This window comes from Falco peregrinus, chromosome 2 (assembly GCF_023634155.1).
Source record: "Falco peregrinus isolate bFalPer1 chromosome 2, bFalPer1.pri, whole genome shotgun sequence".
In the NCBI taxonomy this organism is placed as follows: domain Eukaryota; kingdom Metazoa; phylum Chordata; class Aves; order Falconiformes; family Falconidae; genus Falco; species Falco peregrinus.
The window spans coordinates 114,605,538-114,632,967 of record NC_073722.1 but is presented as its reverse complement, the minus strand read 5'-3'; the positions used below and the strand labels follow the sequence as shown (position 1 = coordinate 114,632,967).

The following is a 27,430-nucleotide window of genomic DNA, read 5'->3' as shown; positions in this document are numbered from 1 at the left end:
AGCCCTTTTCTGTCTCATCGTGTTTGTTTGGCCCTGCGGTAGAAAGCCCGCGCCACAATTTGCTGTTTGTATTTGTGCAGTCAAGCTGATCAGATGGCTGTACCCCAGCCACGGCTCCAAAAACGCTGCTGACGAGCAGCCCTGCAATGGCGCAGGCACGCTTTGCACACACAGTGATGCACACATGCGGAACCGTGCAGCTAATCACACGCATGTGCACATGCACATATACCCGTGCATGAGAAGAACAGAAAGCTGCCTTTTGATCTTCTGTAAAGTGTATCCCTGTGAGTGTTCAGTATTAAAAGTAGTTGCCATCATCAGAGAGATGCAGGTAGGAGCAGAGGGGGCATTAGTGCTCGGGAGCGGGTTCTGCTCCTGGCTTTGCCCTTACTTGGTGTGCAAGGTAGGGCGAGTCATTGTGTTATTGTTTCTCCTCCATAAATTGTGACTAATGATTTCAAAAGCACCTGTGGAAAGAGTAACATATTGTTACTATGGGCTTAGGTGTATGTTTACTTAAGCAACAAAGCTTTGGTCGTTCAGAAGTTTGCTTGATGACAGAGTTTTTGGCTAACATCTCCCTGCAGGTGACTGCAGCATGACAGTAATGCAGCGCAGTCATGCAGCAGCGGGTAGAACTGTTGCTGCCATGAACCTGGAAACATGTGAGTGTTCCTGAGCTGTTCCAGTGCGAAGTCTGGCTGCTCATACTGAATCCCCCAGGGACTTCAGCTAGCTCTTCAAATTCTGTGCTAAAGCCTGAGAGAGGCTCAGACGAGCCTTTTTTTCATACCTGTTACAGAGGCAATAATCTGTGGCTGAGAAATGGTAACAAATACTGATGGGACCACATCATCTTAATCCAGCTCATCTACTCTTCCTGCGTCCCTGAGAAATGCCAGGGTTAGGGCTGGGGGGTAAGAGAGTTTTTCTCCTTCTGTGGAAAAGTCTGAACCTGAACAGAAAGCCCGTCCTGCTGAAACCATGCCTTGAGCTGGTGGAGTTGTCTTGTGGGGATGGGACTTGTCTTCGTGCAGGTGACTCATCCCAGCAGGCTGTGGAAATCTTCCCAGTGGTCAGCCCAGTCCTTCCTCCAGTAGCTCAGGCTCCTGTGCTTCTCTGTGCCTTCAGTCATAGCTGTCTTAATTTGCTCTTTCTTCCTGTCTGTGTTCATAATGCCCCCAGCTTATTGCATTTGTGTAACTAATTGTCCAACTTGCATTTCACAAAGGAGTGATCAGGAGCATGTCTGCTCTCTCAGCAGACCCACGTGCTGGGCAACATAAGGAATAGCAAAATGGAGCCTCCTTTTCCCCAGTAACCCGGGGGAGCTGCCGGATCCCAGTGCTTTGGAAAGCTGGTTATGGGGTACGTGGCTTTCTGCATCCCCCCCCAGCAGTGAGTAACCGCTCACACGTAGCTCTCCCCATGTCATAACCTTGCGTAAGCACTGTGCTCAATTTACAGCCTTGAATGAGTCCTTTCCGTGTTTGAAGAGGAAAGAGGTGTTTCCACTGCAGGGTGCTGATGGGCCGGTAATGCACTTTGAACTAAAAACTGCCTGACCTGAGAGCAGCGCTGACCTGAGCCGCTGGCAGCACAGGGCTGAGTCAAAGGCATGGGGTGCGCCGGGCTGGAGGCGTGAAATTCCCTCCCTTCCCTTTGCTGCACTGGCTAAATAAATACCCTGGGATTTCCAGGGCTGGGAGTTGGCAGGAGTAATCCCCAGGGACCATTTGTTTTCCGAGGGGATAACGTGCAGCTGCCTGGGAGGCTGAGCCCTGCTTTACCCCTGCCAGCACCAGGAGAGGTGGAACAGCCCATAACTGTGTGCGAGATTAGGAAAGGTGTGTGCTAATTAATTGGAGCACTGGGCTGCCCCGGGCTGGCGCCACGCGTGTGGATGCAGTGGCGGGGCACGCGTCCCCTCCTCGTCCCTGCCCACGCCAACAAAGGGATCGTGCCTGCGGCACCCCAGGGACCGTGCACCCCAACGCCTCGCTCCGCTCCTATGTCACAGCTTGGAGTGACATCATGAAGAAGTCCTCGTATTCAGGTGAGCAAGTGGCCACCTCCCTGCCTCTCTCCTCTCGCCTCTCTCCCTTTGCTCTGTATTAGGGAAAGAAAAAGCCCCTGCAAGTACAACTTGCACATGCTCTTCTCCCTCCAAGCGGCTCTGTAGCTGAGTGAGCAGCTGTTTCACTGTGTGTAAACAAACACTGTTGATCAGAGGAAAAGGCTTAAAAAGCAAAACAAATCCAGGGAGGCAGCTTTTTCCAGGCAAAACTCTGTGTTGGTGGCACAGAGCGTTATTCAGAAGGCACCTGTGCCAGCGCGGGGTGAGCTCCAGTGCTCAGATGAGCAGCAGCTGGAAATTAAATCAGGATGGTGGCATTCTGTGTGATACCAGCTGCCATCAGGGCTGGAGGGGTTTCCAAATCAGGGGTGGAAAAGCTGGATCCTCTAATGCTGTGGGACTTTGTCCTCTCCCTGCTTCCCATCCTGGCTTTTCCAGTGTTGCCTCATGGAGCGAGGGCTTTGTGCACTCTGCTCTCACGGGCTCACACAGGCTCCTGCCTCCCCAGCTAACACGGGAGGGAGCACGTAACCATGACTGATGGCATTTCTCTGTGCTTTCTGTGCAATCCTGCCAGCAGCCCCAAGAAGTGGCTGGTGCATGATGGAGCAGACACGTCTCCTACAAAATGTCCATTGCTCACCCTGTAAAGCTCAGGTGCCTCTGGCAGCTCCTCCAGGTGCAGGACTTTGCTCTGCAGCTGATTTCTGCTCAGCTCCAGCTACCAGCCCATGACCCCGTGCTCCGTAAGCCCCATTCTGCTCTCGTTGCTGTGAGGATGCGGTATCATCATGCTGACCTCCTCCTAAGGTCCTAAGTCATGGGTCTGGCTGCACCATAGGGTGCTGGTGGCAGCTGCCATGCTTCGAGTCACCCAAGCCATATGGCCAACTGGACTCTGCCTGAGCTCATAAGCCACAGGAGCTGGGGGTTTGTCTTCACTCGGAAAATTCCCTGTGTCATGCTGCTGCCTGTTTATTGTTAAAATTAATTAGTAACATTTCTCTCTTGCACATTTCTCTTCTCACATTAGTGTTGCTAAATGGACTGCCAGGGAGGTTTTATTAGAGTCTGTATGCCGGGAACCTGAGAAAGCCTAAGCATGATTATTAGCACATTGTAATGGATTAAAGTGGGTCTTAATGGTTGTGCATTGTGCGTAGGGAAGCCTGTTATTTGTACAGGCCTCCTGAGGGGCAGAGGGTGGCTAAAGCAGCCCTGGAGCAGACAGGAGCTGTGCAAGGACAGGTCTGGAGATAGCCGGCTGTTGTAAGACAAAGCTGTCAGTACTGTGCGACCTGATATTATGACTTCTTGCTGGTGAGGCCAAGTGGTCCTTAACTGCTTTGCTTGCTTTGGGCTGAGTGCACTGGAGTGGAGCTGCAGTGCTGCAAAGCCCCTGACGTGACTGATATGCCTCTGGTCAGTGTCCAAATCCATCTTCTCTTGGTGCTGCAGCTGAGGTCGGTTGACATCTGGTCAGTACCTTTAATTCAAAAGGGACTGCGGTTGTATTTTGGAAACACTGTTTGCTTTGAGACTTCCCTTGGTACAGTGCAGCTATTTAAGGGGAAAGAACAGAAGAATTACACTAGCCAGGATACATGACACTGAAGCAACAGGATAATTGCACTATGACCCTCACTATTCTTAAAAAAAGCATGGGCAGCTCTTCTGAGCACAGCTCTCGTTTGTGTTGCAAAGGCTTCGCTTTCGTCCTTGCAGCTCCTGGCCGTGCTGTGCCCGGGCCTTGCCTCTTGCTGATTCATCGGGCAGAAAGGCACTGGATGAATCACCCACCATGCTGGGGGGGCCGCCTTTGGAGAGCTGCCACCTCTGCGCAGGGCAGAGCCAGCCCGCCTTGTCCCATAAATCTGGTGGTTTTACAGATTGGGAAACAGTGACGGTGACTTACTTTGGGGAATTTCACTGGGAATCCAGATTGCTTCTCAAGACATGAGTAAGATGTAGAGAGTGCTGCGGAGCCTCTGAGCTTCCTACTGCCAGAGAAACTGGTGAGGTGACAAAGTGACTTCTCAGCTGCAAACACTGTGCTTCCCAAGCACGTTGCTGACAACCCCTGACAGGCTGGAAACACAGTGCCTGGCTGAGAAACTCCTAAAAATCATGACAAAAGGAAAGAATAAGCATCTTCTAAACACTTTTTGAGGTTAGTGAGAATCCCTCGCTGGCCTTGTTTGCTCCTCTCCAGTATATTCTGGACCTGCTCTGTGGACCCGGTCCCACTGAACCCAGCTGGAGGATCTCACGTGACTTCACAGGGCTGAAGCTCCCGCTCCATCCTCCTCTGTCAACCCGGCAGCACTGCTGCAGTGTGCTCCTTTAGCAGGCTGCTCCCCACCCTGGGCAAGATTTACCTCTTCTGCAGCACTTCAGGGGAAATCATTACCCATCTGCTATGACTTTTGAGCACATGCCATGTAGGTGTGGCTGGGATTAAGAGTTTGCCTTTGGATGCTTTGCCTCTTAGCAGCAGTGAGAGGCTCAGACCTTTGTGCCATAGCCGCGGGCACGTGTGGCTCGGCCCAGTAGCGCTTTTTTCCTGGAACTTCCTGGCAGCAGTGGTAGAAGGAGGGGAGAGGGTGAAAAGGGGATTTTACACAGCATGTTAAAAATGAGCAATAACCGCTATTGAATCCAGCTCTTACATGTTTGCTTTAGGGATGTCTATTATTTCAGATGCTTAAGGCAAGGAGAGTTTTTTTCTGAGATGTTTTACTTGTCCTGGAATACTATTTTTTTAAAGGATTTTTTGATTCTCATTTTCCATTACTCAAGCACAATGGCATTGCCAAAGAAGCAATAGACAGGATTCGTGATGAACGGCACAAGGATTTACAGGTATTTTCAAGGATGGTGCAAATTGTTTTGGCCAAGGACTGTTTGCAGTTTCAGGTTTATGTAAGATGCTGGCATGCACTGAAATAAGGATTGCTCTAATTACAGTACCTCCAGAATTACCCGTAGTGGTGATGCGTGACCCACCCTTACCTAAATTGTGGACTTCTAATTTATTGCTTAGGCACTTAGGGGAAATAACTCCTCAGATATGAGCTAAGGCTATAGGAAAAACTGCAGGAGTAACAGTCAGAGCTGTGATCTAGTTGTTGCATTAGGATTTGAGAGTATTTTTTTCCCTGTATCGTGACTTACAAAATGATTGCCTGCAAAACATGGGCAACAGAACATAAGTCAAACTGGAGCTGTTGGCATTATCTGGACAGGGATGCTCTGAGAAGAGAGCCCCTTTCTCAGATGGGTTGGTTTATAGTGTCCCAGGATCCCCTCCTGCCCCAGCCCCATGGTCTGCCTTGGTGCCAGCACCACGCAGTGTCCTGCAGATACTGCATACCTGCAGCTCTGGGCCAACGCAGCAGCAGTTTGTAGGTGTTAGGGGGGCAAGTCAGGTTTGTACCCTGCCACAGGGCTCCCTCTTCATGCTCTGGTATGTGCAGCCAGTGAGGAAGAAAAGCAAGTGAGCTCTCTCTGATGGTGAGCAAGCGCTGCGGCGTGCAGCTGTGATAGCACAGGGACATGCACGGCAGCAAGCACTCGCCTGGAGGTAAATGACAGTTTGTCAAAGCGCAGTGAAGAAGTGGTGGGTAGACTTGGCCACCCCTAAATAAGCATGAAGGGCTGTGGCTGGATGAGCACTGGTGGTTGCGAGGGCCTCGGTACATCTCTGGCTGCAGCCGGTTTTCTGGGATGGTCTGGAAAAATTGAGGCTGAATCTTTTTCAGGCTGATACTGCACACGATGGGTCCGGTGTGATTCCCTCAATGGCTTTTAACCTCACCGTCATAAAAGTTGCTGGGTGGGGCAGAGATGACCTGATGTTTGCAGAGCTGATTGTTCTCTCCTGAACACCAGACCCTGTCTCCTGTCATTTAAGTGGCATTTTCGGTGTTTCAGCAGTGGAAAAATGAACAGAGTTGTTCAGGCTGATAAATTTTATTATTTTTTTAAGTTCACTGGCCAAACAGCAGTATCAAGGAAAAAATATTGCTTGGATCCAACAAAAACATTAATTTAATTTTAGGTTGTCATTTTGAACAGAGATTCTTAATAGTTTGTTTTGAAATATATAAAAATAAACAAGCCCTTTTTTTCAGCTCAAATGCACAGCTAGCTCTTACACCCCAAACCTGCATTGCTGGGCCAACAAGATATCATCAAAAAATAATAAACGATTGTACTGAGGATTTGCAATCAACCACAAGAACCTGGATCCTCCGTCTGTGGCTGTTCAAACCTATTGCTCAAAACATGAATTCAGTGCAAGTAATGCCTCCGCCAGCTCGGGTGAATGAACTGTCCTGTTGCCCCACTTGCAGCTGTTATCACTCTGTGGAACAGCCCTGCCTGTGCCTGATGTGCTGCAGCACGTCCATGGTGTCTCTGTTGCAAATAAGTTTTAGCTGCTGTGTGTTGAGACCAAAGCACTTTGCAGTAACAAACTGCTTTGTGAAGAGGCAAAGCAGCCACTGGCATGGCTGAGCAGTGCTTGTGCAAATAGACGGTGTAGTAAGGAACAGTACTGGCCTTCAGGACGGCTTCTGCAGAAGAGCAGGAGCAGAAAAAATCCACTGCATCCAGAAGTGCCAAGGTTTCTGTTACATCCCATATCCTCACTGCCTGGTGGGACAGAGCTACCACCGGAGGAGCTACCAGGTGGAGGAGCAACTTGCATGCTGGTTATGGGGTGCAAGTCTGCTTTTATTAGAGGCAAAACTTTCTGTGCTGTGTTGTTGTTTTGTTTGTTTACAACTGGCTGTATCTCTCCCTTGCTCGGAGGATGCCGTTTTGGCTTCTTTGCTGCCACCCATCCCTGCCTTCTCCTCCTTCCAGCTCCCTGTGCTCGAGCAGAGCAGTGAAGCCTGTCCTGGGCTTCTTTCCCTTCCCTTCAGTGACAGAGCAGAACTGAAGCATTAGTAAAGTCAGTGCAAGTGTGGGGGATATAAAGGGGAAGGAAAAGGGTGAGGATAGAGTTTTGGAGCCCAGGAGTAGATGGAAGAGGAGGGATGGTGGTGCTAGCAGTGCCACAGTGGGGTGAACTGCCCCAGGAGCACCGGTCCTTTGCCTGAAGCTGTGGAAGTTTTTCATTACATGGTTTTTGTGTTGGCATTGGGTTGCCTTGTGTTACTGAAAAGGAAATAGCAAGGACTATGAAACAAACTTGTTTCTTGATAATCCACAAATAGCAGGAGACCTGTGCACAAAGAGCTTTGTATCCTATTTTCAGGATGCTGAAAGCTCTGCACGTTGCCTTGGTCAGCTGCGTGGATGATGCTGCATCATTCAGATCCATGTGAAAGCTGCTTGATACCAGATGTCCATGGCCCACCATCCTTGCTTTAAGCCCCCAAAGAAAAAGGAGAACAAACACGATGCAGTTCCTGCATGGCAAGCACTTGCTTACTGTTTTGGACAACCACATCTCCAACTAGGTCATGTCTCACACTCACAGTTTCCAGCCAGTGAACAGCAGCCATGGTGCCTGCTCACATTCACACATTCTGCCTGGTGAGTCTTCTTCCCCAACTCCCTTCAAATATTTTTTTACCACTTGATCTATCACATGATGCTGTTCCCTGCTCTGTCCCTGCCTGAGCCGCTTCCCCTTTGCTGCATGCACTGATGTTCCCACCAGCTGCTCCCCTGGGCTTGTTGTTTGAGCTCTAGCAACATTTAGAGATGCCTGGACAGAATGGGTACCATTGCCCTAAGTGCTGTGGGGATGCAGGGTAAAAATGTGCATGTCCTTCCCTCCCACCTCCAAACTTGCCAGTGACTTGTGTATGGTGGGTGGCAGAGGCAAAAACCATATGAGCAGGTCAGTGTTGCAGACCATGCTCTTGAGCATTGCCCAGCTCTGTGTGGTTAACAGCTAAAAACCTTTAACAATTCTTCCGATTACTTTTAAAATGAAAAAGTTGCATGCTTTAGAAAATTAGATTTCTAATGTGCCTGTCATCTCTTGTGGTAGTAAAGCCTGTAATTTTCCTGGAGTGCTACAGATTGCTGGAGTCTCTGTTGGATGAAAGCCCCCTGATCCTCGGACAGACGGTTCTCAGCTGCCTTCAGGGCCTCACAGTCTGTTTCTGTGGTTTAGCAGATATCAGGAGTTGTTGACAGCAGCTGGCATCAGTCCTGGCAAACTTACCTCTGCGCTTGCTTTCTGCAAAAACAAGGTGGGACCATAAGATGCCCAATCAAAAGCACGACTGCTATATTTTACTTGCATGCTGACAGAATATATTGCCATAAAGGTCAATGCGATCTGCCGTCACATGTGATGATTGATGTAATCTTGTTATGAAAAACTTCTCCTATAGCAGTGCCACACTGTGCTGGGGTGGCAGGATCAGTGTGACAGGTTTGGTTGGGTGCTCTGCCGTTGCCAGACTTGGCTAGCGTGTGCGGGCTGTGGTAGAACTTTGCTTCAGGTAGCAAAACTTCCCAACATCTGTTAGGAAATAGTTTGGAGAAGCAAGACAATCCAGCCGGTGGAGAAAGCCAAATAAGAAACTGCAACACAGAGACATATGCAGAAAATAACAGAAAGCCATGTGGGGCCCAAGGAGGTGATTAGTTGCTTCCCCAAAACACTGATCGTCTCATGCCCACCCAGGGTGAGCAAGAAGAAGCGGTGCCACGTGGCACAGGGAGATGTTGTTGCAGAGAGTAACTACCTGCTTGCAGGGAGACGCCTCCTAAAAGCAGTGCAGATGGTGAGTGGGGCTTTGAGGCTAACCTGTCCCTCTTAGACAAGAGATGTCTGGGGTTTTGCAGCATCAGGTGAGATCCAAATCCAGGGCAAAGCCTGTAGAACAGGAGGGGTCTTTTTATGGCAGCAGTTTGTGAAGACTGAACCTGTCGGATAGGTGTGTGTAGTCTGTGCTTGCTTTTTGTTAGCTCCCAGGTGCCATGCACGAGAAGATGGGACCCACCGGTCCCTACGGGTGATGCTAACTGGCCGTGCCAGCATGTTTAACAGCACACCAGGCAGCTTCCCTCCCTGCTTGGTCCCTGTGTCCTCAGGAAGAGCAGCTGTGCTCGTGCCTGGTTCCTTCTGGCAGTCACACTGAAGCGGTCGCGCGGTGGGAGAGCGGTGGCAGTCACTGGTGAGTCAGCCCGTTCCCACACTGGCCTGCAAAGACTTACTAGTGACAAGGGTGACTCAAAGCACCCTTTAGAGGGTTTGGGTTTAAGAGGTGGTGCTCAAGGCTGCCTGGGAAACCACTTCCTTCTGTGTAACTCATTGTTTAGGTGACAGTGCAGGCTTGCAAAAGCCTCTCTTGCAGCTGCTGTGAGGTGGCACTCGGGGCACTTGGTCCATCGCCACAGAAGCCTGGAACGGAATCCTGGCTTTGTGCTTGGAAGGCAACTTCCAGTGCCACGTGCACAAAGTGGCCTCTCACAGTGCTCAGTGGCATTCAGACATCTCTAGAGCAGAGGCCAGCATCACTGTGGGATGGCACCAGGAGATGGGAAAGGAAAATTTTTGTCTCGTGCTGCTGCATTTGTGAAAACTGCTGGCTGTGCTGGGCAGAAAGGGGCTCATCGTGCAGCCCTCACTCAAGCTTTAACATTGGTCATTGCATTAGTAGTCTGAAGCTCAATGTAAGTTACTTCCAGGACCTGACTTTTAATTTCAGGTAGGGCAGGCTCAAATCTGATGCCCGGAGCACGTAACTGTCCCCTCCATTTCCCTCAAACAACATGCTACCTTCAAAGCTCTCAGGTCGAGCAGAGAGAAATTAAACTGGAGGGATGATTGCAGGCTGGAACTAGCAGCAAAAGGTTTTTTTCTTTTTCTTTTTCCTTTTTTTTTTCCTTTGTCCATGCCAGATGAGTATTATTTACAGGAAACACTTTGTGCAGCTCTGAGATTTGTTTAGAGAAGGAGTGTAGGGGGAGGAGACAGCTAAGGGCATAATGGAAATTAAAAAGGTCATGGTAATGCTCAAGAAAGTCCATAATTTCCTGGTGTGGGAGTATTGCTATTCTGGGGACTGAGGGAATAACAGAGCTCGGGCTCCAGTTGCCGGGGGAGAGAGAGCACTCACGGGGGGATGATCTGCAGAGGAACCAGCTCCCCTTGGGAAGAGTTCAGCACCCAGCATCTCCCCAAGGCCTTGAGGGGCTGAGCCCAAAGCAGCTGCTGGGGGGGACAGAGGATCCCTGACACTCGGTTGTGCCCTCGGCTCATCTGGAGCCACATCCCTTCGCAGGCTGCGGTGGTGGTGATGCCCAGGGAACTCTGAGTGCCCATACTTGGGGAGCAAGCTTCAGTCCTGATCCTCCAGAGCAGCCCCTGGGTGCAAGCTTGCTTTGGTTTTGATGTTATCAAGGGAAATGCGGATTGCCTATAGCTTTGTATAATGGACAGAATAAACAAAGGAAATGAGGACAAGATGCCCTCAGCAATTTCTGCCAAGAGCTGCTGTTGAATGACTCAGTGGCTGAGTTGTAAGTGCCTGGACACGTACAAATAAAATTTGCTGAGAAGAATAATAAATCTTGGTGCATTACAAGTCAGGACAAAGGACTTGCACAAGCTAGACCACGGGAGGTGGCAGGGGGTTTGTTCGAGTGAGTTTGAGGTTGATGCAAAGCTGTGAGTTAAGGAGGCTGGAGGCTGTTTTGCCTGCAGGAGAGGTTTGGCTCTGGGCTGAAGAGAAAGTGTCACCCCCCACCCGCCTGGTGGGGAGCTGCCAGCCTGCCCTGGTCTGTGATCAGGGGTGTCAGCCACCAGCATTCGACGATGCTTTGCTCTTCTAATATTCAGTTTCCATCTTCCTTCCAAGATGATTTTCAATTAATTTTTAAACTTAAAAGCAATATATATATTAATCAGTAGGAATGAGGATGAAATGTAATTTATTGCCCACACAATTTAATTTGAGGCTTTGAAAGTTGATGTTGTTGCCGGTCCAATCCTGAAATGCTGTAATCCTCATCCGCTGGTTTGCTTTGGAAAGCGTTTCTGACCTCGCTGATTTTCAGTGTTCTAGTGATAAAAGGAGTCACATGTGCTGTATTGCTTTTATCTAAGGTCAGTTGCTAGAAGCACCAGGAAATCCTCAAATTCAGACCTTTATTACGTGCTCTTGAAGCCCTGCCTGCCACATGAAGGGTTTTTTCTGCTTTGGTGTCCTGCCTTCATGTATTTAAGAGCATGTTTTATCAAGCTGGGCATAATACTGAGAAATGTGAGTTTGAGTTGTGCCCAAGCTATACCAAAACCACCACATCCCACCATGGGATTTCAAATGCCTTATTTTAATATGACCTCTTTTAGCAGACACTTTATGACTCTCAGAGCTGTTGAAGTATTTACTGAACAGTTTGGACTTATACAGCCTGAAGGACTAACATTACTGTAGCTAATTGCCCTTCGACGTTAATTGTCATTCAACTACATCCGCATCTGTAAACGCTTTCCCAAATTGCTGTACTGACAAGTGAGATGCTTCAGTTGGCAAGTCCCACATCTGAGCACGGAAAGGCTGTCAGTCCTGTGGGTTGTTGGGGGATGTCATGGCTTGGGTGGTCTCTCCCGTCCCGCTTGGCAGCTGCAGTTCAAGGCTGTGATTTATTTCCCAGAGTGGGTTTTTGTCTGATAAACGTCCCAACAGTGATGTGAAATAATTTGACAGCTGATTCCTGCAGCTGATGTTGGGAAGGATGAGCTCAGCCCTTGTGAGTTTGATCCATTTGTGGCAGTTTCAAAGCTGCCTGCATGGGAGAGCTGCTCTGCTCCGTGTGTGCCTTCACAGACCAGCCGCTCTCTAGGAAATCAGCATCAGGCATCCACGGTTTAAAATACACACCAGGCTTTTTGGATAGTGCATGTGGTGGGGAAAGGGGAGGAGGATGTCTCTGACTGCAGGGGTTTTTTGTGTGTTTGGCTTTGCTAAGTTTTTTAAGATCATCATGGGAAAAGTAAGAGCCCTGTACTTGAGCCATGGTGGAGAGGGAATAGTAAAAAGTTGTTTTGTAACGTGTCTGGATTAATGTTCAGATTTTACTGAGCCTTTGGGGCATGAATATAAGTATGGAAGCCCCCTAGGGATGGGTGTAAGCCAGAAAGGGATTTGACCCCTCACATGTCAAGGTACTGGGTGCTTATTATCATGGGTATCTGTATTAAACCCTTCTGCAGACCACTCCTGTTCCGTGGTGGATGGTTTGTGTGCTGCTGCTGGCAGTTTGTAACACAGAAGAAAGGTTAGTGGCTCTGGACACTGGGCAGCAAGCACCTGGAAGATTGGTCCAGGGCACAGTAACACAGCCCCTGGCAAGCCAGGAGCAAAACCTGACCTTAGTCCTGGGTAAAAATCCAGGGTAAAGAGCCCCATTCCTAGGCCTGTGGAAATATGTCTGTGCCCCAGATGCCTCCATCTGATGGGCAGGCTGTTACCGAGAGGCGTAGCAGGGGTGAGGAGGTTTTCCCACAGGTCAGGTGTACACAGGAGCATGGGTCAGCAGCTGGGAAAACAGAAGCTGTGCTGGCAGAGCATGTACGCTGGTGGAGGCTGGTGGGGGAAGACCAGTACAGGAATGTGGAGAGGCAGGAGCAAGGCCTGGAAGGGCAGGAGAGAAGGATGCAGACCCAGCACACAGCACAGCCTGCAGTGCCACCACGCTCGGTGAGGCAATGAAGGAAGCGACTCCACTGGTGAACTGCATGTTTTTCTTCCTCAGACACCCCAGGAGATATTTTGAGCATTTCTGCAGCGTTCTCCCACCAGGCGCTGAAGGTGGGGAGAATGGGGACAGAAGGTGAACCAGGTTCCACGTGCTTCTGGGCCAAAGGGTCAGCTCTGCTGGAGGAAGAGCAGAAAGCATCAAATCTTAGAAGGATGCAAGAGAAAACATCAAGACAGGAAACAATTTCTTCAGAGGGTTATGTGCTAGGATGGATTAGAATAGCCAGGAGTTGTGCTGGGGCATACTGGGAGGGATGCTGGAAGAGAGGTGTGATAGCCTCTGAGGAGGTAAGAGCTATACAGATAACCCTTGAATTGTTTCACAATTACATTTTTGTTATAAATAGTCTGATGAGGTGATGTGAGTTCACGTGACTACAGAAAGAAATTTTTCTTAACAATTTCAGTTTTCAGCCTTGTCTTCAGAGCTTCCCTCGTACAATCACAACACAGGTGGAGGGCACGGGGCTCTCTTTGAACTTGTCACATAGACCCCAGGCCCCTAAGTGTGGCAATTGCGCCTTCTTTAGCACACCTTAGTGCATGTGGGGTTTTAACTCTTCTCAGCCGGACAGCAGAAATGACGACCACAGGGGAAAACCACACTATTTTTTAGGTCAGAAGATTTCAAGAGCAGAAGTTGCATATTCTTTTTAAATTGACACAGTTTGTTGCAAAAGGTGTCACTGGATGGAGAACAGTGGGTCAGAAAAGGAGAAGACACGGTGTTAAAACCCGCTGGTGTTCAATATGGCAATACTGGGACTGCATATGGAGAGCAGGCTGCTCAGACACGCTGCTGCTGCCGCCGAGTCGTGGCATTTCTCCTTCCTCCTCAGCACCTCCTCTCTGCTGTGTGGGCTGCCTGGATCAGCACCGGGGCAGCTGCTTTGCCCAGGACTGTTCCATGCTCTCCTGCTTTCCATCTAGAGATGACGTTGTTTGAATTTCTAGGAGAGCACAAAGCTTGCCAGGGTGGCTTTGCTTGCATTTCTCTCTGACTAAATACCTAGCTGTCACGTGGAGCAGCAGCAGGCGTGTGCAGCACTTCACAGTTTCAAGGCAAAATCATGGCTTATTAACACAGCCTGGTGGACCTCCTGTCAACTCTGTTGAGTGGAGATGGTCTGGGTGTTTCCAGGAGGCTCTGCCACCCCCTCGGCACTGTAGGGCTGCAGGGATGGCGCAGGCTGAAGCACTCAGCCATGCAGATCTGATGGGAGCAGCCTGCTAGCTCCAGGGCTGGCCCTGCGTGGGCTTTCTGGCTTTTTTAAGGTAACCGATCTGACCCGGCTTATTATGCAGGGGGGAAACTTAAGGGCACGGTAGAACCAGAGATAAGCAAGCTGGTTAAGTGCAAACTCTTCAGCCAGGGCTGCTCTGCCTGGCACCTGGTGGCTTTTCACTCTGAGGATTCAGTGCACAGCGTTAGAGGTTTGCAAAGGGAATGGCTCTAATTCTCATCATCTACAAAGTGAGCTTGTCCTGGGGCTGAGCCTGGATGCTGCTGGCAGGCTCGTTTACATGGCTTTAACAGCCTGCCTTCCACACCTCCATCTGTAGTCAGCTCCATCCCACCTTCCTGCAAGCATCTGCCTGGAGTACTTGTCACCCTAAGGTATTTCTGTAGTTGATGATGATAAATCTGGCACACGTAGGATACAAATCTTTCATAGAAACCTCCTGCAGCCACTGACTTGAGGGACACCTTTGCACTGGTCCTTGCTGAATCTCATTGCATTCTATTCAGGTGTTTTGTTTGTTTATTGTCCATTTTCAGTGTATCAGGATTAATTTTACTTTTAATATTCTCTAACATACTAGCATTTAATCCTTACTTGGAATCGTCTTCATCTTTTATAACCTCTGTATTTCTCATTTCTGGTGGTTAACGAATGATGTATCCTTAGGTCAGAACACAGCTGGGAGTTCAGGCTTTGGCAGAGTCCCTCAGAGCACCCCGGAAGCATCTGAGCCTGTTACCTGTAGATGATGGGCAAAATAAGACTATAAACCAAGTACAGACTGCTGCTTTGGGGGCTTAACAGCCGCTTCTGCTTTTCAAATCATGTAATCATAATCTTTGCAAGATTAAACACTGTTTCAGCTGCAGTTGTGGGTTTTTTCATTTCAGTTTCTTACGGAATAAACCAATGGGCACAGATGCCCAAGAGCCCTGGAGGTCAATGTTTTATTTACACACAGGAAGCTTAGGGCACATCAGGGTGACAGTTCCCACTGGAGAGGGACATGGCTGTTTCTCACCTTCTCCTAGAGCATGGACCTACCTGGCGGTGGCCTCACTCTGTGCTCATGTCACCAGGGCAGAGCCCTGCAGAGGAGCTTCGGGCTCCTCAGGGGATGTGCTTTGTGAATAAATGTGGCCTTTTCTGCTGTGCTTCCAAAACCCTTCCAAGTGTCCCTGGGAACTTCTCAGTGAAAGATGTATGCTTATGCCACTTTATTGCTGAGGAAACTGAGCTGTAGAGAAAGAAGCTGCTTCATTCAGTTTGTGTGGCCAGGCTGGGGCATAATCAGATATCCTGGCTCCTGCTCCTCATCTAATGACTGTGCAGATAACCAAAGTGCTTCCTATTCCTTTAAGTGTCTTCAGTCTTTCAGACATGGATCTTAAAGCTAGGAGAGAGCTAATATCCCCTATTACAGAGGACTCGGGCCAGGAAAAAACCAAGGTGGAATTTAATTTTGCCTAAGTTGAGCCATATAAAATGATCTCTGAATCAGAGCTGGTCCCTGCAGCCTCTCTCCAGCCAGGGGCTGTCAGATGAATCACCCTATTTTCCATCTCGGATGGAGGTGACTCACCAGCTGCAGAGCCTGTCCCTGTTGTTGACTGTGGAGGGTGGCTGGGGCTGCTGTGCAGAGGTTTAATATCCAAACACTCAGGCAGGTGCTGCCCTGAGGCTCCCAGGTACCTGTGGTGGACAGAGGAGTCCAACCCAGGCCTTCAGAGACCCCTGGTTATGATCCCAAGTAGTGAGCATCCTTCCTTCACAGACACTAAAGCATGTGGCCACCAGCTTGCAGCGGTGCCATGAGCAACTGCTCGGTGGACCAGCAGTTCTTGAAAGAAGTGGCAGCATCCCTCTGTGCCACTGGGGCTGTTCCCGCTGACCGGCTCAGGGGACAGTTCGTTGAGGAACAGCTGGGTCACACCAAGAACAGGCACCATGGCAGATCTGATGTCTCAGAAATGGTAAATACATTTAGCCTGTACCAGTGAACATTCTTCTCTGGCTCCAAAACTGCTCACAAAGAGGTGCTTCTGTGGAGAGCAAGAGGGGTGCCAGCAGGAAGCTTGCCGAGACAACACAGAAACATTTTCTACTCGTGATCTCCCTCTGGAGATAAGGCTGGAATTCTGACACCCCCCAGAGCATCCTCCTTGGCCCCTTGCAGATCCTGCAGCTCTGGATAGGGGAAGGAGGTTCCACCAGGGTGACGCTCCCACAGGGGATACAAAGGGTTGGGGCAGGTTTGGGCTAGAGGGACACTGCATCCCCTCTGGACAAGAGGTGTTGGAGTCCTCTGACTGCAAAAGATGCTATTTATGAAAGGTCAGCTTGTGTAATAAACTCTGACAGTGGTGTAGGGGTCATCAGAAGCGACCTGAGCCTCCAGACAGAAAAAAGCCTTTCAGGTTTGGCTGGCAGCAGCCTGTGCATGTGCCATGGCAGGTCACGCAGGCTGCTTCGTTCCTTATGGAATAAAGTGCAAGCCCATAAGCTTCACAGTGTTGGGAAACCTCTCTCATGCTGCTACTCAGCACAGCACAAGGTCTCAGCGGTGCTGGGGATGGTGCACGGAGGTTTGGGTTACTCGATAGTTGCAGGCTAAGCTTTCCAGGGAGAATCCACAGCACAAAGCAGATCTGGGTCCAGTGCATATGCACGTATTTGTTACAGAAATAGCAGCAATTGCCTTTTTTGTTGTGAGGCTTTTCATGGTGGAGTCAACACTTGTATGGTTGGGGTAAGTGACTTGAGGGAGGGGCTCTGGATTGGGCCTGGAGCTCCGCTGCCCGGCTCCATTCCACCAAGCGTGCCATGTTCCACGTACAATGCTGCCTTTCAGCCAGACCTACAGAATAGGCTTTGTGTCTCCTTGTGTGAGCCCTCTTTTAAAAGAGAAAAGCTTCTTTAGAGGCTGCAGGCAGTGCTCCATGACTTGAAATGTTTTCCAGCTGTGCCAGGAGTGATTTCACTCCACCGTTTGCCAGGGCTGAGGTGTTTGGTGGTGCCAGGTGCTTTACCTTTCTCCTGCTGGCAGCTGCAGAAACCCATTAGAGGAACAAGTTGCACTGAGACCGCTTGACACCTGAGGAGTGTGTAATCATGGAGCAGTAGCAAATAGAGGTGATTCCTACATCTGGGGTTTATTTAAATTAACCTATTCTTAATCTTCCCACTGCCCCTCTGTAGAGCTGACTGTTGGAGAGCGTGGCTTGGCAGAAAGGTAGGTGTTGGCTCTGGGGTTATTTTGTCTCTTACAAAGATTTAGAAGAATAAACCATTAAGATATTGGCACTTATGTATTGATCGTACATCTTGTTTTTAAATGAATTTAGTGCTTTTGTGCTGAGTACCTTACTCCTCTGCTGTGCAGCAGCAGGATGCAGCAGCCCTATTCTGGGGCTCAACATGGGCCATGGGTGCTTTTGAGAACCTAGTCCTCCGTTAAATGCCTTTAAATGCTTCATATAAGAGAAACTGGGGGGGAGCTCACAGGAGACAATCTCAGTGTTGACTGTTGCCCCCTCAGAGAAGCAGCCTTAAGCTGCTGGTGAAGTTGACTTTGGGATTGGGGTTTGTCTCTGGGTGTCTGACTTGGAGGTGGAAGAGAGAACTGTACATGCAGCATCTCTTCAGATAGAGATGGAGTTACGCTACAGTTTGTAAAGGCACTTTTGCAAACTGTAGCATAAGCTGGTCTGCAATATTAGGCACTCAAATACATCCTAAAAACTGGCTGGAGTTCTCTTCTATTCCAATTTCCCTGCTGTAGCCGCTATTAAATATAATTGCAAGATACAAAGGAAAACATTCAAAGGAATGTTACTAGTCCATGAAAACTAGGTTGCCTTGGCTACTTCTGGAGCAGGCTTAATAGGAGAAAACCCTCAACTGTATGGGTCTAGGGCTTCACCATAGTCTCTAATTGTAACTCCCCTTCTTTCCTGATGTTTAAGGACAGCGGACATTATCTCAGTAATCTATAGATAGTGCCTGAATCATTCTTTACAGTACAGCTAAAATGTAAAAACCTTGAGTAATACATCCCTCCTGCCCCTATAAGCAGGGGAAGCGTTTGACACCTCATTTTACAGGCAGAGAAAAGGATATGTGGAGGAGGAAAGTTAATGTGCAGCGAGTCACAGTGGAGCCGTGATGGCGGCTGAGCAGTTCCTGGCTCCTCTGCCTACAGACGGCTTTTCCCCCCCCAGCCGCGCTGGTCCTCCCCAGGTGCCTGCCTCAGCATCTTCTGAGGGCAGGTGGGCCTCGAGTGAGCAGAAGATCACGATGTGGCTCAAGTTGGGGTTAAGCTAAATATTAGAAAGCAGATGTCCCAAGGGAGCAGCTGTGATTCTGAGCTTAATTTTTTTTGTGTAGGGCTGCCCAGGGAGCTGGTTTCTGAGCTGCCGCTTGCATCTTGGGCTTTCTGACTTTCAGGCAATTCTCCGTAACATCAGAGTATCACAGAGGTCCTACCATCATACAGACTCATCACTGTATGAACACATGACTGTAAAATGAGTGTGTTCAGGCCCCTGCTCCACCAGGGATGCTCGGGTGGGAGGGCTCCAGGTGGCGTTTGTAACCCAAAGTATGTTTGTGTGTGTTTCACGCAGAGAGAAAAGTGACCATCGTCTGCTTGAGCTTAATGCTTTTCCAGCGTTACCAGTTCCCAGTCAAGTGGCCAGATGGTTTGTGAACCTTGACCCATGTGTATTTGTTGGAGTTTCTGGCCAGGAAGGGAATGGGGTTTAGTGGCTGTGGTCCCTTGGCTGCCTCTTTGCCTGTCGCTGGTTCCTTGGTCTGGAAGAAGCATGGCTGCAGTGGAGCATCTCTCGTACTGCGTGGAGGTAAAGGGCATTTGTCACAAGTCTGGAGTGAGACTTGGACTTGCGTGTTAGTAACTAAGTAAAATCCCTGGCTGAATTTTTCCCTTTGCAGTGTCTTCAGAGTCAGACGCTGGTCTCAAAACCAAAGGCTGCCCCTTATCTCCTCCAGCTGTGAATGAGCAGTTGCTCACTAAGCCTGGGGAGTCCAAAGTGGCCAGGTCTGCTCTGGGTGTCCTGGTGACTACAGGCACTGGCACGCCTCCATGGGTCACCCCTGTGGGTCTCCCGGCTCAGGAGAACCCTTAACCTCTGCCCTTTGTCGTCTGCAGCCCTTTGGCTAGTGAGCCACTGCCTCTTTGTTCTTGGCTTTTCTCCTTTACACACCCCCATCCCTCTCTGGGAAAAGTCAACATTTGCCTTTCAGAGCCTGGCAAACAGAAGGGGTCTGTATTACATCCTGATGGCAGCCCCAGGCTTAGAGGGCTCCGATGATAAATCCAGTGAAGTTTGTTGCGGGGGGACTCTGAAAGACAAGTTCTGTGTGTCTGAAACAAGAGCAGGGAAGCAGTGAGCAGCCGCTGAGCAAATGCTGTGGCTGAAAAATATAGTTTGGATTGCATTGAGGTTACAAGGAGGTGGAAAGAAAATGATTTAAAGTCTAAGTAAGGATGATTTTTATTTATTTTTCTTTTTAATCTGAAGTAACACATTGCTGCTTAGTGTGCTGAAGCTGTGCATAGTGTCAGAGTGCAGCAGAGCGCCAGATGCTGGGCTGGGCAGTTTGCACCAGCAGTTCCCCTGTGTGGTCAGAGCCAGAGTGTTATGGGCCTGTGGGGAGGAGAGCCGCGGGGTGGCTTGGGAGGATTTGATCCATATGGAAATACCACATTGCAGTTTTAAAATTCTTTTCCCCTCCTTCAAATCTGACAGTGGTTTTCTCTAACTAATCCATGACTGCTGCCAGACAAACCTGAGAAAGTGAGGTGCACTCGTGAGTCTGGATGCTGTAAATGTTTGGGGTATTTTGGAAGGCAAAGGATGAGAAGCAATCATTTGTTTTGTTCTTTGTTTCCATAGTGCTCTGCATGCTAAGCCTTATCCCTTGTCCATTCAGTCTCCTGGGGACTCTTGTGCCATTGATGTTAATGATTAACTAACACATTTCTAGCTTGCTGAAGCCCTTGTGGCAGCTGGTTAATGTAAGAGTTTGATTATTTCCTTCTCTGAGCAAGGCTGCAGCTTGGATGAGTTCAGACACCTTCCCTCCTTCCCATCTCTGCTGGGATGCTGCAGGTTCTGCAGGAACAAATGGGACCAGATCCAACCTGCTCTCATGATAGCTTTGCAAGGTCTGTGACGCGCTCTTGCAAACCCCCCTAATTTAGCAAAAAATGCCATGAAGACACTGCTGTAGTTCTTCCATCCTGCCTGCTTCTCTCTCTTGGATCTCAGAAGTTAAAGGGTGTGAGCAAATGGGGAGCGTGGTGAAGACAGGGTAAATTTAGAGGGACAAGATCACTTTGGAAATCTGGTTAGCTTTAACAGTGAACTGGAAATGATTTTAGACTTGACAGTAGTTACCAGGTTTGCTCCCAGTCAGTACAGCTTTACAGGAACAGCTTTCTGTTCCTTTGTAAATCCTTTTCTGTTCCCTCCTGCTGCTAAGTAAAAGGACCACATAAACTAGTAAAACTGACAATACGTACAAAAGACCCATTTTTCCAGTCCCTTCCAATTTGTGTGGATACTTGCATTATAAATACGCATTTGTACAAGTCATCTGATGTGTCAGTGTGGTGACGTGGCATCCCTTCTGCTGCCCGGCTGGATTACTGAAACACTCTAACCAGAAGGATCACAGATGATGACTAACACGCTTTTTTGTATGAAAAACTGCCTGTGCTAATTTTTTCTTTTTGTGCTTTCATGATTGTCCAGCATATCTCTGAATGACTATCAGCTGTGAGGAATTTGTGGGCAGTAAAGAACAGTCGATCACAAAGAGCGGTGAAATGATCTTGTTATTTCTATCAAGTGAATATCTGACGATTGACTTTGCTCACCTCGGAATGAATACATGGGGAAGAGGCATGGTATCTGTGCTGTTTGAAGGCCATTTTAACTATTGAGCAACTTGCCAAAGCACTTGGGGTCACTCCAACATTTTAATCTCGACATAGAGATTGAGTGTCTCTGAAAAGCCAAGACTTTGTTCAAGCACAAGCTTGAATTCACGATGACTGGATAAAAATGTGTGGTGTGGGTTTTTGCAGGTTAAGGCGATTTTCTGGCTTTGAGCTCTGTGGATGCATCAACTGATTTCCTGAGATTTACTGCAGTTTAATTTCAGTTAAAATCTTGAATCAAAGCCTGAACTTGAGCCAAGGTTCAAGTGCTGCATCCCTGTCATCTTCTACCACTGTATGCAAGACTGGTTCTTCTACCTAATTTAGCCCTTTGCTGTGGACAGGAGCTCTGGGCAGGCACTGCTGGGCTTGGGGAAGCCTTTCTAATGTTGGGAAAAAATGAGGCTTAATTCTTGTGGCCTCTTATTGTTAGCTCAAGCTTTTGGAGCATTTTTTAAAGTGTTAGAATGTGTCTGGCACCTGCCAGAAGTATAATGTTATGGTAAGGATATGTGCATCTTGCTAATGCCAGTTTTGCCGTGGTTTCCTTGAGGGTTACCTGTAATCCAGCCTCAGGCTGGGCTCTTTCCGTGTGTGAACTCACGGCTCCACTCGTGTTAATAGCACTGTGCTGATTAGCAGTGTTGTCTGTCCCCAGCGTGATGGTACCCAGCTCCCACAGAAGTGAAGCGGTTGTTGGTGGTTCAGGCTGTATGGTCTATGCTTAGCCTTCAACCTTGACACATGCAGTTGGTGCACCTGTGTGGTGGTAACTGCGCTGGAGAAGGTGGTGGTCCTCTCCTGAGTCTGCAATCAGTGCCCCTTGGGAACAGCATCCTTCCATTCCATCAGCATCCCTCCATCCCAGTGAAAGCTCCATTTGCTGCCAGAGATATTTGATCCAGAATGAAACCATGCATATGGTCTGAAGGCTTTTTTTTCTAGCTGTGCTCAGCTTCTTTGTAAAGAGTGTCTATTACACACAATCTGGAAAAGTGTCTTTTATTCTTCAGTGCATGTTTCTGATTAGTGCTGGAAATGAACATGAATTTTTTTCCTTTTTTTTTTATAAACATATTCCTTTTGAGGGTAATGTTGCAAGTGGATTTCAAGTTAATGGAAGTGAAGTCGTAATAGCGTGGTTCGTTGGACTCTGGCTTGAAGCAATAGAGATTCTTCTTCCTTTGCTGCTCTGCAAACAGATGTCTCTCCCTCCCAGCCCCCCGGAGCCCCTCTGTCCCCAGTGGTCTCCAGTGGCACCCACAGTTCCATGTGCAGGGCTCTACCTCTGAAGACGATGGCCTATGTCAGCCTTAAAACTTTGCAGCTCCATCTCCAGCAGCTGGTCTGGTATGTTGGAGAAGCCACTGGGGCGGTGGTTGTGCAGCATGGATCAAACTGTGTGTGGGCTCTCCTCCTCCTGCTAATGGCTCCAGGCTTCTTTGTGTGAAGCAGGGTGAAATAGAGCTGCCAGTGAAGGCCGTTCTCTAACCCGCTGTCTGGATAGTACCCGTGAGGTAGATAAAGAGATAGATTTCACACCCTGTATGGTCCTGAGCAGATGGTCCTAAGAGTGTTGTGATGGATATGTGCATCCTAAAAGGGAGCAGAGACTGTCCCAGCTGCAGGGCAAACGGAGTGGGCTCCTCACTGTCATCCTCCCTCGCCAGCAGCAGGACGGCCTGGGAGGCAGCAAAGGGCAGGGTGGGTGACGAGGGGCAGGGCTGGGTGCCCCTTGCCATGCACAGGCTGATGCAGGTCCTGCCCTGGAGGGAGACAGCTCTGCATGTTGGTCTTTGCTTTAAAAGCTGCCGGTGCTGTGTAGGTGCTGTAGACACCTCTGAAGGGCTCTTCTGCGGAGGGGTCTCCCACCCATCCCAGTGCCAAACTGGTGAAGACCAGGGAAGGCTCCGTGACTTGGCCCAGACCTGTACAGCTCCGGAGAGAGCTCTGGGGAGCTGGCAGCACGGAAATGTCCGTAGGAGGAAAGTGGTCTTGGATGGAGACATCTCCAGTGCTGTCTGGGCGCCCTGCTGCGTTTGTGCTGGGTGAAGGAGGAAGCTGAACTATCTGATCGCAGACCCACTAGTAAATACATGTAACAGAAGCAAGGGTCATGCTGGCTGCTCGGATGAGCTGGTGCCGCTTTGCTGACTCCAGCACAGTGTGGGATGTCTCCTGCTGGTTTTGGTCCATCCCTTTCCAACACGACCTTTGTTTGGTTTGGGTTCTTTTGTTTGTTTGTTTTTTGTTTTTACTGGACTGTGTAGAGAGAGCAAGTTCCTGGGTTACATCCTCCATTGTTTGTCTTCACCCTGTGGTTTCTATTGATAATGGAAATTGCTCGTTTGTTCTTTTGATTTTTTATATTGTATGAGTGTAGTGGCATGGATCACTTACTGTGAGAAAATAAATCACAAGTGGCCTGTCTTGTTACTGTCATATGCATCCATGAAAAGCTTGGGGTATATCATGCAAAAACTGATGAGTTTTGGGGAATGTACGTGTTGACTGTATCGCAGGTGAACGTCCCTGGCAGTTCCCTGGTTAGCTCTAGGTTCAGACTCCCAAGTCAGTGAGAATCCAGCCTGCCTGGAGAAACTGCCCTTGCTACAGTGTGGCTTTTCTGTCTCCCTGCTGCCCTGCACCATGTCTACATCCTCTGCATCAGGGCAAGTATCTAGAAGATGCTCCCGTTTCAATACTGGAGTACTTTACATCCATGGTGTGTTATATCAGCAGCTGCAAGAAGCACGAAATAGTAGAACATTTGGCCCGGTGTTGTCTGGAGGGAGTGATTCAAACGTGAGCCTGGCTGGGATCTCACTTGCACCGACACAACCCAGTCAGAGCGATTCTTGGCTTCAGCAGTCGCAAAGGAGACGCTGGTGAAGCCCGGTGTCTTTCGGTGCTGCTGCCTTTCTGCTGTGCCATATGGTCCCAGCCTGTGGATCTGGAGGGAATTAGTCGCTGATTATAAAAAGTGAAAAAATATTGCTCAGCCAGTGAGCCAAGGTGAGGCTAAGCTCTGCGAATGTTTTAACTTTGTCCTGCTGCGGCACATCCGCTGGATTGAATGAGCTGTTCTTGGACTGACCGATTTTAACTGTTGGACTATTCCATTTTTTAAGTCATTCTGCTGGGGATGTGGGGAAGCATTCCTAATTTCAGCTAAATAAAGCATATTTCATTATGTTTCTTAGTCCAGTGCACTGCAATAAATTTATAGCATGGCTTGAGGGCATTTGAACCGTGTTGAGAAGGAAGACTCATAGACACTGTGTCTGGGGTGGAAACCTTTGATTTTCATTTCACAGCCCCACAACCCAAACCCGGGGCTCAGCCTGCTGCTTCTGCACTATAAATAGAGGTAACCCCAGAATGTGCCCAGTGTGCCGATGCTCTCCGGTCCTGCCACACTGCTGGCTTCCTGGCACTGTGCTCAGAGCAGCATATTTTTAGTTGTTGCTTGCCATTTTTTTTTTTTTTTTTTTTTTTGTGACAGATCTTCTTTTCTTGTCTTGCCAGGCTGCCAGCTTTCCCTGCTGTTTATCTGCTTTCCAGGACTGTGCCTGGATTCCCCCTTGGTGGAGGGGCAGTGGAACATCACGGGTAGCGGGCTTGGCTTGGGCTCCGTAGTGCTCCCTCCTCTTTTCAGATTTGCTATTAAGGTGTTGGACAGCCTGTATGAATTTCTTGTTCCTCATTATTTTCCCTTTTGCTGAAAAGGGATTAACAGCATCATTATGTATTATTAACGTTGTTAACAGGCCAACAGCTGTCAGAAAAACTTCCTTCTAATGCCACGTCCAATACAGAGCAAATCAATTCAGCTTGTCCACCTTCGGGTTTACCAACTTAAAAAGGGTGTGAAAAGTAGTTACAGATCCCCAGAGAACCCCAGTGAGACCGGGCACATAAGCTCTTCTCAGAAATGTTTGCATAAAAGGCACAGGCTCAGCCAAGGCATGGATGCTCCGATGGCTGTGCCGCACTGGATGCTCCAAGTCCTGTGTGTGTTTTTCCACTGGAGTCGTTGCTAAAGGGAATAAAGCCTGTTCCTATGTGCGATCCTGTCCAAGCTTGCGAGCTCCTTGTTCTGCTTCCGTCCTGCTTTGCCACAGACTGAATGAAGCCTTTGAACATAAAAGGATGTATTTAACTAGCTCAGCATGGCCGCATATCTGCATTCTTCAGCGTGCCACCCATAAGGGACGTTTTTCTCTGGTTTTTGAGCAATTGTGAAAGCTAGATTTTGATGCTGCACCTTGCCCACATGCAGACAGAGCAGAGGTGTTTGTTCTCTGCAAGAAGTTGAGCCAGGACCTGAGTGCTCTTGCAGCTTGTCTGAAGAAGGGCTGTTTAAAACCCTGTTGAGCAGAGGAAATATGCCTTTTCATTCTTGCTCGTGTCCAAAGAAGCAGTAGGCTTTTAGAGGGGAGAAAATCATTATGAAAAAAACATCAGGGACTGGACTGAATAGAAAAAAAAAAAAAAAAGTATGTTTAAAAATTGTAACGCTGGTTACAGCGCACAAGCTCCCAGCGACTTCAGCCCTTCTCTCACCGCCAGTAACGGAAACCGCACACCGAGCGATGCGCGTAGCAGCAGCCTGCCCCGTTCCAGTGCAGATAAAGCTCTTGGTAGACAGACGGGGTGTTCGCACGTGTGGGCGGACAGTCCCGACTCTATTTTTTTGGCCCTTTGGCTGGCAGTGTGCTTTGGGGGGGCAGAGCTGAGCGGGGGCACGGCTCCGGGTGCTGCTGGCCGGGGGCTCTCCCTGCACCCCGGGGCGGGCAGCCCCCTCTTGCCCAGAGTCTGGCCCTGCCGTTCAGCCACATAACGTTACTGGAGGCACAGAGGGTTTTTCTATTAGGAGAGGAAAGGGAGAGAGAAAATGCATACATATATACATAATATATATAAGCAGAGGGTTCTAAGCGTGAGACACTTTTTCCATGTTGAGTTGCCAGGCAGCTCTTTTCCCTTCCCTCCCTCCATTCCAGGGCTCACTGGTATGAATGTTTTCCTGCCTTTTATATATTTTCCTTCTCTCTCTCTCTTTTTCTTTTTTAAATAATGATGCACTCTTCCAGCTGACAAGGTTCAAAAGGTTGTGGCTATGTTACAAATCACAGTTTAGGGGTGTTCTGCAGCTTGAATTGGTGCTATTTTAATCCCTTTGCTTATTGTCCAACAGATCTGGTAGATGGTGAGAAGATAGTTTGAATAATGTAATTGAACAACAGCATCACCCCAAAAGCCTGGGAGTTTCTTACCTGTTTGCAGGGTAGAAATCCTGATTCAAAATTGTGGTGTGCTCTGGTGGGGTTTGTATGGAGCCTCTATGCCTCCGTTCTGGAGCTCAACAGCTCCAGCATCGGAGATGATGGACACCATCCTGGAGCTGAGGTTCCTCCAACAGGACCCACCAGAGCCTGAGGAGCTGTCAGACCTGGGAATCCCCATATTGGGACCTCACAGCATTTGGGGCAGTGTCAGCGTACAGCATCCCACATGAGGTGCTTCACTGCATTTAGTTTGTCAGCTTTTATTGTGCTAAGAGAAACTGAGGCACAGATCAGCCCGTGGTGTGTGGATAGGCTTTAGCCGAAGGCTAAAGGTGAATTCTTTTTTGCCAATTTTTTCAACATACCTGGGAAATGAATGTTGTGGCAATCACCGCTTCAGAAATAGGCAGCTGGGACAGCAGAGTAATTAAACAAGTTGCTGATGGATTGGGAATGTTGCCATAAGCAGCAGGTCCCGCTGGCTTGCCTGGAGTCTGGGAGGCAGGCGGGGGTCTGGGAGTTACCAGGCTTTCTGAAATGGATATAGGAACAGAGGAGACAGTTGTGTCTGGGCTTTGTCTTTCAAAGTAATGTATGATGTAGGGTAAGTTAAAATGTTCACATATGTTTCTCCAACACAGTGCATACGAATTAACCATGTGCTACCCCAATGAGTATGATTAATACTTTTTCATTAAAAAAGATGGAGTAGAATTAGCCCGACATCTGGATTGCTGTGTTCTGGTTTAGCATCTGCCTGGAATGTGCGACGCATCCTGTGTTTCAGCTGGTCTAACCCCATGACAGGGCTCTCATACACGATGCATTCCCAGGACGTTGGGTGCAATCTAGCCACAAAGTAGTCACCCTTCGCTTCCTTGTGATGCCGAATGCAGGAGCCGCTGCTGCCCTTGCAGCTGAGCTGGCTGGAGAGGCCAAGCACCTCTGGGAAGTGGTCTCTTTGCTGAGCTCTCTGTTAGTGCAGGGCACATGCTGGTCCTTAAATTCCTGTGCTTGCATCTCTCAGCAAGGAAACCTGTCTCTGAAATTCCTGCATTTGTCTCCAGGATAAATTACCTTGGAGCAAGAGGTGAATATTTGTGCCCCGCTTCGTG

General features: G+C 48.9%; 1 protein-coding gene across 1 annotated transcript in view; it reads left to right on the top strand.

Moving 5' to 3' along the window:
* The first annotated feature begins 1,923 nt into the window (after positions 1–1,923).
* The window catches only part of SEPTIN9 (septin 9), a 144,781-nt gene continuing 119,274 nt past the window's right edge, over positions 1,924–27,430 (top strand). The window contains exon 1 of the mRNA XM_055797700.1: positions 1,924–2,059. Within this exon, the coding sequence (XP_055653675.1) occupies positions 2,038–2,059 (22 nt within the window). The 5' untranslated portion in view covers positions 1,924–2,037. The remainder of the gene's footprint in view (positions 2,060–27,430) is intronic.